This window comes from Neophocaena asiaeorientalis, unplaced genomic scaffold, assembly GCF_003031525.2.
Source record: "Neophocaena asiaeorientalis asiaeorientalis breed wild unplaced genomic scaffold, Neophocaena_asiaeorientalis_V1.1 scaffold86, whole genome shotgun sequence".
Taxonomy (NCBI): domain Eukaryota; kingdom Metazoa; phylum Chordata; class Mammalia; order Artiodactyla; family Phocoenidae; genus Neophocaena; species Neophocaena asiaeorientalis.
In genome coordinates, this window is record NW_020175039.1 from 279935 (window position 1) to 292221 (window position 12287).

At 38.9% G+C, this 12287-nt stretch overlaps 1 protein-coding gene across 7 annotated transcripts in view; it reads left to right on the forward strand.

Annotated features, from left to right (window-relative positions):
* The window catches only part of DOCK10 (dedicator of cytokinesis 10), a 209120-nt gene that overhangs the window by 95645 nt on the left and 101188 nt on the right, over positions 1 to 12287 (forward strand). For all 7 annotated transcript variants that reach the window (XM_024763121.1, XM_024763126.1, XM_024763127.1 and 4 more), the window contains exons 5-7: positions 3476 to 3548; positions 3825 to 3947; positions 4193 to 4327. In XM_024763121.1, the coding sequence (XP_024618889.1) occupies positions 3476 to 3548; positions 3825 to 3947; positions 4193 to 4327 (331 nt within the window). The remainder of the gene's footprint in view (positions 1 to 3475; positions 3549 to 3824; positions 3948 to 4192; positions 4328 to 12287) is intronic.

Here is a 12287-nt window from a genome sequence, read left to right on the forward strand (position 1 = left end):
AAAATTATTCTTTGGTAAGAAAGAAAAGAAAGGATAAACCATGCTGGCAAAAGAGGACAGAGTAAAGAATTCAGAAACGAATAGAACTGTCTCAACGTCAAAGGGAGACGGGCAGGAAAGGACTAGCATATAATTTAGGGCCACCCTGGAGCCAAACATTGACCTTCCAGTTCACGTTTGTTTTTGCTGCCTCATCCTCAGTTTCCCCTACTCATCCCTTTATCTTTCACTTGGGATGTTTCCTTAATAGTGCCTTTACTGCCCTGCCATCATTTTAAGAATCCTGGAACACTCATGTCTCCTCCTCTGCAGACAAATTACTTTGAATAATTGCTCTGAAATAAGCCCTTTGAACTTGCCTCTGAATCTCAGGCAGTGTGTCACCTCTGGAAGGAGGTGAGGAAAGGGTTGTGTTTACGTGCTTTATTTTGCCCATCAAATGAAAAGGCAAAAGGAACTGCTTCTGGTTCAAGGAGTGTCAAGATGTTGTTAAGGAGAAGAGGAGTATTTTTGATGGGATGGGGAGAATTTCCCAGTGGTCCCAAAATAACAGTGTGGTCTGTTACCTGTTCTGCCTTCATATAAGGTTGACCCTAACCAAAAGAGGCAGAACAAGTTAACATCAGTGGCAGTTGGCCCAAACTTGAGTATCTCTAAGGTTCTGCAAGAAGGAGAAAGAACTACAGGTACACCAGGATCCTTTGCAAGAGAAAAATGGCTGCAGTCATACTTAACATGCTTATTAAAGATGGTTTGGAATAATCCGTCCTTAATACAGGAAGTATCGTTTCAGAGATAAGGCTTCTAACCCCATCTTTTTCACCATGTGTTTATGTGAGTAACTGTTATGGACTTCGTTTTCTTCTCAGCAAAATAGCAAGATTAGACTAGATGTGGATTCCCTGTATTTGTGTCCAAAAGTCTGATTATACACATATACATGTGAATAAAAAGCAATATGCTACTTAGTGCATATTTAGACTTCAGTACAAAATGTCTGTTATCTTGGTATATATTTTTGAGCTTGCAAATAAATCATGGATGAGGAAGGTTGTATTATATATTAATATGTTTTTGAAATTTGGACTAACACATACCCATGCAAGTAAATTCATACACATTAATTAGCAAGTATTTATTGATCACTTACCCTTACCATGTGTCTGAACCTGTTGTGATGATAACCTCGAAATACACATTTCCTACCACTCTTCTTTCAAGCCTCTGGCTTTGAAATAAAACTGTTAACATCTGCAACCACTTATCTATGGGTCTTGGGATGTCCTATCAAGACTGTGGAACTGAAACAAAATAGAGAAATAAATTGGAATTAGGACTGAAGTGAGACTCTAGATATCATTTATAACACTCAATATCAAGTACCGTGTACCCCAGAATAGCTTTATTTTTATTAGTTATGAATTTTAGTAGCAAGGGATTTTCATTAATTTGAATTTATAGGATAAATTCACAATAATAAGATACTTTTAAAAAACCTATTTAACATGTTGGAGGTGCCTCTTAGGATTTTGATCACCAAAAATGTGTCCTACTGCTAAAAAGAACATCGCCAAGATGCCTTCCAAAAACAAAAGTTTAAGTTACACCTTTTCATATTATTTCACTTCTGTGATATCCTTGTTCACCTTGCCTCTCAATAATTCAGTCAGCAAACGCATATTGATCATGTCTACAACAGGAAAGAAAAAAGCCGAGTGAGATGTAGATGGGACTTTATTAGAGTCACTGGCTTTAAGAAATGTATAATCTGCTGGAGGGCTAAGACAGGCGTCCAAATAACAGAACCAGGCAAGCATCATAAGAGACGTACGCTCAACATCTACAGGAAGACAGTCCTAATTCTGTAGATCCAGGACACCTTCATGGAAATGACTTTGGAAGCACAAACTCTTACCAGGTTACAATGGAATATCGTTCAGCCTTAAAAAGGAATGAAATCCTGATACACTCCCCAACATGAATGAACCTTGAAGACATTATGCTAAGTGAAATAAGCCAGCCACAAAAAAGACAAATATTGCATGACTCCACTCATATGAAGTACCAAGAATAGTTCATTTCATAGAGATAGAAAGTAGAATGATAATCTGGGGCTGGGGAAAGGGAAAAATGGGGAATTATTGTTTAATGGGTACAGAGTCAGTTTGGGGATAAAAATGGTCTGGAGATGGACAGTGGGGTGGTTGTACAGTGTGAATCTACTTAGTGCTACTGAACTGTGCACTTAAAAACAGTTAAAATGGTAATTCTTCTGTTACGTATATTTTACCACAATAGAAAAAACATTGATCAGGTATGGAGGATGTGGTTCTGATCTCAGGCTTTTCTACAGTTTGATAGTGAGGACGGTGTTCTTTTTGTGCTCTTTCTCTGCTGTGAACTGGGAATGGGCATTTCTATGTCTTTCAGAAGGAGGGTACAGAATATTTTGAGTCCACTGAATCCCTATGTGAATGCACGGCTTGGTGATTTTATGAGTACATATATAATATAAATATATGTGTGTGTGTACATATACATATACAGATGTATGTATAGACATATATGAATACATATAAAGAGTCCTTGGTCACTCCCCTTGCTATCTGGAACACCATCAACATAGGAAACCATTTGTAATGGGAATACTGAATGTGCCCCTGGGCCTTTTTCTCAATAGTCAACTTCTGAGATTGCTTCTACATAATATAAATCATTTTAAAGAAAACAAATCTCCCATGCCAACTCTCCGTGTAGGATTTTCTAGTTAGGTATAAAGGAATGCCTGAATTTTGGATGATACTGTCTGGTTTCCATTCAACCATGTGTTATGAGGTAGAATCAAGCCAAGGGAAGTTTATTTCTGTCTTATTTTACCATTTATAGGGCCAAGTGTACACTCTTACTCCTCTGGGCTGGTCAGTGATGCTCTAAGAGGCTTTACTGTGCTACCATGGAAATCCCCAAAGCTAGCACAATTGCTGCTAAGTCACGTTGGTGCAGGCTTCCGGGAGAGGCCAAGGTTAGGGGAGCAGCGCAGCCTGGTGGCCAGAGCACTGGGTGGTTCTTCAAATGACTGTCCTGTAGCCTTGGATATGTCACATAAAAGCAAAAGGGAAAAAAAAAAAAAAGATAATGAAAATATCAGTACTTTATATTCCACTTCAAAATGTGGAGGAAGGAAAATATAAATCACCAAGCCCTTAAAATTGTCCCACTTACCTTCTTGTAATTAAAAAGGACATGTGTAAATCTGTATAAATAGTAACTCTGGTTTAAAATGGAGATTTAATTTCTGGAGATAAGATATAATGGTGTAAGGGGAAAGTTAATACTTCCAAAGGAAATGGGCCCCTCACGAGATTATATTATTTTATAAAAACGTGTAAGAAAGCCACCACAATAGCTGTTACCCAGCTGAAAGAAAGCAATGTCTCAAATGACAAATCAGAATCTTTTTTTTTTTTAATATCAGAGCAGAATACAAACCAGAGAAACTTCCTTCACATTCCTTTGAGGTTGACCATGAAGATGCTGATAAGGATGAAGTAAGTAAATGGTTGAAAGTGAAATGTTTAAAACATGAGGATAATTAGCTCCTGTCTTTCACTAGCGTGTTTCAAATTCAGACCAGTTTCTCCTAAAGCTGCAGTAGCTGTTGGTTTGAAGGCTTTTAGATAAAGTGAATCACGTGTGTTTTGAAATTGAACATGATTTCTTAAGATGAGTCAAAGAGAGAAAAAGGAGTCTTGTTTTTAAGCACAGTGTCTAAGATCTGGGATTCACAGAAGATGGCTGTGATGCTAATGATGCCTTCTGTACAGGATACCACTTCTCACTCATCCTCCAAGGGCGGAGGGGGAATGGGAGGAACCGGAGTTTTCAAGTCTGGCTGGCTCTACAAGGGGAATTTTAACAGCACCGTGAATAATACCGTTACCGTTCGGGTAAGGAGACATCAAGACTCATCTTTGTTTCTGCCACCTTTCTTCACACCCTCCTCCACTTCGGTCACAGAACAGAGGAGAGCCATTTGCATTGAGTTTTATTCATGTCATATTTTATTTATGAGAAAGGAGGATGTTCTTCTCTAGAACAGTGCCCTAGAAACGTAGCACTCTTGAAGGACTCAGAAGTAGTCTAATTTCTGTGGATTTGAACCACCTCCTTACATTTTTTTCCCTTTATTTAGTCATTCAAAAAGCGCTTCTTCCAGCTGACTCAGTTGCCAGATAATTCCTACATCATGAATTTTTACAAAGATGAAAAAATATCCAAAGAACCCAAAGGTTGCATCTTTTTGGATTCCTGTACAGGTGTGGTACAGGTGAGTAGAAATCTCTTTTCCCCCAAGGTTTTTTAATCGAAAAGTGTGTTCATCCAATCATTATTCATTCATTCCAAAGATATGTATGGAGTATCTGATATGAACCGAGAACTGTTTCAAACTCCAAGGATTCAGTGGAGAGCAAGGCAGCCTAGATACCTACTTTCACAAAACTCATTTCAATAAAGTAAGGAAAACAGAAAATACGTAAAGAAATAAACAGAATGGAATGATTGGTAAAATCTGGAATAAACAGGGTTACAGAAGGTAGAGAGACGATGGTGAGGTGGCAAAGGAATCTTTATGCTGCAGAAGTGAGAAAAACATTTATGAAGAGAAAATATTTGATCTAGAGATTAAAGAATAAGCAGGGGCAGCAAGTGCAAAGGTCCTGAGGCAAGAGCAAGTCTGCTATACTCAAGGCAAAGAGGAAAATTACCACCTGCCTGGCTGCAGTGTACAGATCCACCAAGCTAAAGAATTCAGTAAGATTATATGTAAATCACATAGTTCAAAGAAGGCTCTTCATGAATGTTATCTCTATTATTAGGTAATAAGTAATAAGATAGTAAATTTACAGTGTATAAATACATCATCCTTCTTCAAAGAGCAGATTTCTTCAAAGGCAAGGATTACATTGATTCTCAAGAGTTAATCTCAGAAACAGACACAGTGCCTGTAACGGACAATACCGTTCTGCAAAGCCTTGGTCCTCAAAGTATTGTCCTTCGTATTAAATTTGACATGGACCACGGTGGCAAAGGGAAGCAAAATAATTCCATAGGCCTCACTTGGACATCTTATTTTCAAAATTTTTATTCTTTCTACTCTGATGAAATAGCTATCCTTATTCTCTCTCATGTAAAAATGGAAGCAATCAAGTGTTTTAGCAGTCTTCCCTCAAATTTCACATGAAGACGCTGGCCCATTTAGGTTGAGGACTCTGTTTTTGGTCATAGGCCACCAGGAACAATTCTTTATCTTATCACCAAACCACAGGCATTCACATAACTTGCTACATGGCTGAGATTACATTTCAGATTAATACCAGGGGCACTCAGATGTGTGAATGCAAAATAGAGTTCTCTTTAGTCACTCAAGCCTAGTCTATTTCTGGATGGTTTATCCATTAAAATCTGGAATTTCTCCAGAAAGTAATAATGCTGCACTTTAAAAGGCAAGAATTAGTTAAGTGTTGCTGAGCCCTCCACTAGAAATGAAAGATAACTGCTTTTTAACACAGATGCCAGCTTTCCTTATGGAAAGGGCAATAAGGATCTTAATGGAGGGTGGAGATAGTTTTCTATTGTTGGTCACAAAGGAGACTCTTTGGCTTTAGAAATATGAAATAAGACTTTAGCAATAGGTTAAAGATCAATAACTTCATTTTACAGACATTGAGCTGAAAAACTTATTTTCTTTTCTATTTGTACTTCCAAACTTGCTCTAGCAAATGAGTCATCATCTTCTGAGAAATATCATTGTAGCCCGTGTTAGGTATCAAGTTTGCAGAGATACGAATTATTGTGTAATTTCTTCTTCCAAGATCCTTGTAACTCTGTTGAACACACAGTTAGTGAGTGCTCTAATCTGACCTTCCACTACAGGTACCTTTTCTCCATCACATCTTAGACTGTGTTTCGGTCTCTGCTTAAGCAGTACCTTGAAAAGAGAATGTCTTCTAAGGAAAACGTAAGCTTGGGGTTTTTACTGGTCGATGTTCGAATCCTAGTTTCACCATTTACTCTCTGAGAGCCTTGAGTAAGTTACTCAAGGTCTTTGATTTCTGGTGTCTCATCTGTAAAACTAAAATAAATGTGCTAACATGTGATAAGGATCTGGGAGATAGTGTGTCCTCAGCCATCCTTTCCTAGTCTTTCCATTAATTACAAAGGTCACAACTTTGAGAGATAAACACCTCATCGTGGGAAAGCCCTTCTAGAAAATATTGATTCATCTTCCTGAAATATCTACCTAAACTTGCTAATTTACCCATTTCTTTGTTCATTCATTCATTCATCCAGCAAACTTATTTAGTGCTTATGACATGCTGGAACTGTGCTTAAGCATTAAGGAATTCCCTGCTGAAATCATGACCAGAGAAGGATAGGCTCATAACTCACTATTACACAGTGTCTCAAGAGCTATAATGGAGGTATAAATGGCACTTTCTATGGAATGTTCTAGGAGCACGGAACAGTGATAAACTCTTCTGGGTTGGCTGGAAGGATGCATAGGAAAAATGGGCATATAGGTAGGAATCTCCAAGGTAGATTTTACACCTTCAAGCACAACTGAAAAATCCTACTGCACTTTCCAATAGATAGCCATTCAGGTACCCGGTAACATGTATTTTATCTTTTAAAGGGTTTGGCTCTGTATCCCTGTATCTGTATTCCTCTTTATCAAGAGCTTGTTACCCTTTGTAGAGGGAGGGACCTTTAGCTTCTTGAGATCACTTTGGGAAGGTAGACATCTGGGTCCCTTGTCACCTTATGTCTGCCAGTTCTTATGTATTTGCTTACAGCTCTTTCTAACTTGTAAGTTTTGCATCTGGAAAAAAAGATACTGAATCAGAGAGTGCAAGTTTAGTCATTGCTCCAGCAAGTTCTCAGGCACAAAATGTGCCTGGAGACGAAACACGTACACACAGAATCACAAAGCAAATGAATAATAGGATGAGTCAGACCTATTTTGTCAAGAATCATTGTCAGTTGCCCTTGAATAAAACAGAGAAGAGAAACAAAGAGTTTGCCTCAGGAAGTGGCAAACTCCACCCAGCATTCTCAGGGCATTCATGCACATAAGAGTCTTGAGTGAACAAGCCTTTTACTTTGCTTCATTCAGACCCATTCTATATCACTGTGCTTTCCTAAGAATAATCCTTGGAATTCTTAGAAATATATTTCAAGGGCGACTTCAAATAGAAAGAAACTCCTACCCAGAGACTTCAGGTGACGTTTATGATTGGAAATTTCCTGGATCTTGGTAAAATAGAGACCTAACAGTAGTTTTCCACTTTTTTGTAATGTCATCAAACAGTACTAGATCTGTTTCACACCCCTCATTCCCAGTCTGAAGCAGAACTTCCAATTTTTGCTACTTCAGTTTTGATTTGAGACTAAGGCCTATTGGGACCTAAGCTATCCTATCTTGTTCCGTGAGAGTCTTCTCATTCATTCATTCATTCACTGGTCCATCCATCCATCCATCCATCCATTCCAGATCCTGCCACTGCGAGAGGAGTGAATAGCCCAGGAATCCCAGCTACCTAGGGTCCCTACCTCAACAGTGACAATGACTGATGTCACTTGATAGATAAAGGCTTAAATGAGGGTGGTGTGGTGCTGAATGCTGTTGATTTCCTCCTACGTGCTGATCTTCCACCTTGTGGATGTGGGTTCTAAGACAACGGCCTTAGGGGCTTAACCAGAGTCTAGAAAGTCAGATGCCTTCTGCAGCTCAGGCCACTATAGGAAGGAAGTAGGGTCAGCTGTGAGATAACAGGAGCAGCTCAGACTGTATGTGCCCATATAAAGGCAGTCAAATTGGGAGGGAAAAAAATGTGTACCTCCCAAGGGAAATAAATTTAGAAGCCAACTATGACCTATAAACCACCCATTAGCAAACCTTGGCTGTAAAGAATCTGACTTCCCATGATAACAATAAAAACCAGAATGACACTTGTAATCTTCTTCATCTAATACATTGTTTGACAACAGTTGATGGAACATGCATTATTATTGTCCCAATTTATTAAAATAAAACTCAGCAAGTTAAAGCGGCTTGCCCAAGTCACAGAGCTCATAAATGGAAAAATTACATTTGAGGCAGAAGAATGTCCAAAGTTACAGAAAGATGCCCAAGGAAATGCTTTGGTGATCATACATCCAGTGGGCATGCTTGCATAGATACACACGTTCATCCTACATAAGCCGCATAGGCAGAAGAAACACTACAAAGATAGATGCTGGTGTGTCATTTAAGCAGTGAGTTTTGGATGTAAGAGTTATTTCAGCAAATATATATGGAAACTTTTGCTTTATGCAAAGCACTGTGGGAAAGCCAAACATGAATTAGATGTGGTTTGTGTCTTCAAAGAACTTCCAGCCTGTGGGAGAACAGAACAGATATAGCACATGCCTGAGTAATTAAACACGAGTGACACATCTCACACAATAGGTTCTGATAACATATGAAAGAAGGGTATTACATTTATCACTGCATGATGCTACCTTATATTATACATATGTAATATATATATTGCTTATTTTTTCCTGACATTACATAACGCTAGAATGTAAGTTCAATGAGGGCAAGCAGTTCGCTTGAACATTTTTAATGCTCTGTACTTGGCACATAGAAGGTAGCCAATATATCTTGGTTGAATGAATGAACAAATAAGCATACAGAGAATGGAAGGGACTGCATGGATGGTAGCCATCAATACCAGTAACCTGGATTTGATGTTGTGTGTTTCCTGTTAAAACTCTTCTCTTGTTTCGGCAAAATTCTGTAAAAGATGCTAGTCACATAATAGGTACAGTGGCATATTTTGCTCGAATAACTTCCTTCAATACTCAGTCCTCCACTGGCTTTGGTGATTTTATTGGAGTATCTATTTCAAAACTTTTCCAGATGAATATTGTGGAAAGAGACCAGTTTGCCACAACTCATTAAGCACGCCATGTGGCATTAGGACATATTTCCAGTTTCCTTTTATTTATGAAGTCACGTAGATAGACTGTGGTGACCTTGAATGAACAAAGTAGTTTCATCGGTCGCAAAGGATACTGATTTCAGGGAAATAAAGGAAAATTTGAGGAGTAATAAGAAAACGATTACTTCTTGATTATCATTTTAATGACTTAAAATTGTATTTCAAGATTATAAAAATGACCCATTGGTTTTCTGCTTTGGGTTTTTCTTTTTTGCTGTTTTATACACCATTATCTTGGAGATTACGGAGAGTGAGATGGAAAACCACTTAGGCATCGTAATCTTCCCCAACATAAGCTTCTCTGCACTGCAAGTAGTTCTGTTTCACTGCAAGGAGAAAAACATAATTTGGCTTTTGAGAAGTTTTGAATAGAATATTTATTTCATTTATAAATATCCCTTTTTGAGAAACAAGAGCTTGTTATACTTTGCTCAAATTTTTTTAAAAAATTAATATATAATATTGTTGAAGTTGGAAATCATATTTAATTCATTTAAAGTACAGAAGGCAATTTAGAAAATCAAGTTCTGTTCTTATTTTGTCATGTTCGTTATTAGTTCCTTGACAGCTGCATTTGAAAGCAGGTTGCAGCTCAATCCACTTTTAATTTGGACCCAGTATAAGTACTGTACATAGCTTTGCATCTGCCTGTCCCCATTGTTTACAGCATCAAATTAGTCAAGCAGAATCTTTCTTTTATTTTCAAGACAACCCTGAGACTTGTTTGCATTCTGCTGTCCTCAGATGCTTTAGATCTGCTCTGAACTCTGGACATTTCTAGTTCTTTCCTGAGTGTCTATTTCTGTTCCTGTTGCTTTTTGAAGGATACAATACTATCATAGCCACGTGTCTCTTTTATACCTGCTCTCGGCCGTCTGTCTTTGCCCTCAGACCCTCTGTGTCAGTGCAGGTCACAGGCGGTTTTATGGACCTCCTTCTTCAGCACCCCAGGAAATGTGTGGGAGGGTGTGTGGAGGGAGTCTGCCCCACTCCTCATGCGGCAAGCATAGCTTTTAAGAATTTGCATTCTTAAAGAAGCTACCTGGAGGTTTGCTTTGCACAGGACCACCCCGCCTCTGTTTGCACTGCAGCCAAAATGATCTCAAAATGCAACTGTGGTTTTTTACTAGTCAAGTCATCCTTTCTGTATTCTCACAGAACACAGAGGGTGCTGCAAGAATAGTAGTATTCTCAACACACCATTGTAAAGCAATTATACTCCAATAAAGATGTTTAAAAAAAAAAAGAATAGCAGTATTCTCATGTTGCAGTAACAATCCTGTTCTCAAAAAGAATTTTTATACCTTGATTTCATACGTCGTCTTCAATACATTCATACAAAAGTTAAGTACATTTATCTTCCAATTTCACATTTGGGTGATTAATTGGTTAACACCCATCGGCCCTGTTCCAACACCTTGTCTGTTTTTGCCCAGCACAAAATGTAAACACGAGAGAACCTCTTTAAGAATGAATACTGTCACTGCACTGAGGATAACTAGTGAGCTTCTGCCCTTATCAGGCTCATGGGCTATTGAAAATGGCAGCCTGCAAGTGAGTCATTACAGGGCAAAGAAATAATAAAAATTGACAATAATACGAAAGTATGGACACGAGCAAAGAGCTTGTCCTTGGCAGAGTCTAGAAAGTGCCATTTGAGCTGTGAGATTCCACAGTGAGGATCACAGTTAGCTTTTTAGCTAATTCTTCTTTCTCCTTCAATTCCCAATTTTTACTTTTTCTTGAGTCTTGTATGAGGCCCTGCTGTCTACTTTCAGAAACCAGAACATCCCAGGCCATTGTTACCCATTTGGTGTGTGATTGTGCCAGGCAGGTGGCAAAGAAGGAGAAGGGCATCTGATGAGCATCTTCTTTGTGGCTGGTCATCTCAGGGGATGTTAAAGGATAAAGGGATTATTTCCTGTCTCCACCACTTGCTGTCCATGTATCCCAAGCATATTTTCATTTGTCTTCCCAAGCCTCAATGTTACCATATGTTAAATGGAATGATACAGTTTCTCTCAGAGAGTTATTATGAGATTTAAATAAAGTGGTGACTGAAATGGTCAGCACAGTGCCAGGTACATAGATGACAAGTGTTTAGTAAGTGTCATGTTTGTAGTAGTAGCCGTACTGTTGTGGAAGCTGAAAGGGGACGTTTTTAAGAGCCTCCCAAAGAAAGAGAACACTACCAGGAGTATATTAAAATTATTCTTTCTTGGGCTTCCCTGGTGGCGCAGTGGTTGAGAGTCCGCCTGCCGATGCAGGGGACACGGGTTCGTGACCCGGTCCGGGAAGCTCCCACATGCCGCGGAACGGCTGGGCCCGTGAGCCATGGCCACTGAGCCCGCGCGTCTGGAGCCTGTGCTCCACAATGGGAGAGGCCACAACGGTGAGAGGCCCGTGTACCGCAAAAAAAAAAAAAAAAATTATTCTTTCTTGCCACCAAGAAATAGCAATCCAGTTCTCAGAAAGAATTTATACCTTGATGTTTAGCCACAACCCCGCATATAGTGCCGCTCTCATCTTAGGGTTCTATTATTGTTTGTATTTTACTTATCTTAACTGTGTAGGTTTTGCTTTATTACAGTTGTGAGTTCTCTAAAGGCGTTAGAACAGTGTGGGTAAGAGTTGAATACTTGTATCAGAGGTACCTAGGAGTGAATTAAATGTGGAACATCTTCAGAAGTTCTTACAGCCACCGCAGGTTATATAACACTAGTTTATATCATCAGGGGAAGTTTCTACTTTGCATTTATATTTCTCATCTCATGGCAGAAATATATAAAACTGCTGTAATAATCTGCTTTTGTATTCCCTCTACTTTAAATGTGCTTCTTTGATCTTTAAACAGCTCACTTCTTTTTACAGATTTCACCTTCTGTGAAAGTTCAATCTAGAGTAGCTACTCATCGCATCAGACCATTTTAATTCTCTGCACAACAGAGAATCTTTGTTTTTCATTTGTTTGTTCATTTCTTCAATCATTCATTCATTCCCAACGAGAAGAACCTCTTCTGTCCCGTTTATAAGATATGACTGTTTTGAACACACTGTTGTTGAATCCTTCTGTGTGAGAGCACTGGTACAGGACAGAGTGGTGACCCAGCTCTCATGGAGGCAGATGTAAGGGAGGAATATACTGTTCAAACAAACAAATGAAAGTGAATAAGCATGTAATCCCAAATTGTTGTGAGTGCCCCGGAGGACAAGAACCTTGTCCTAACTGGGGAACTGGGG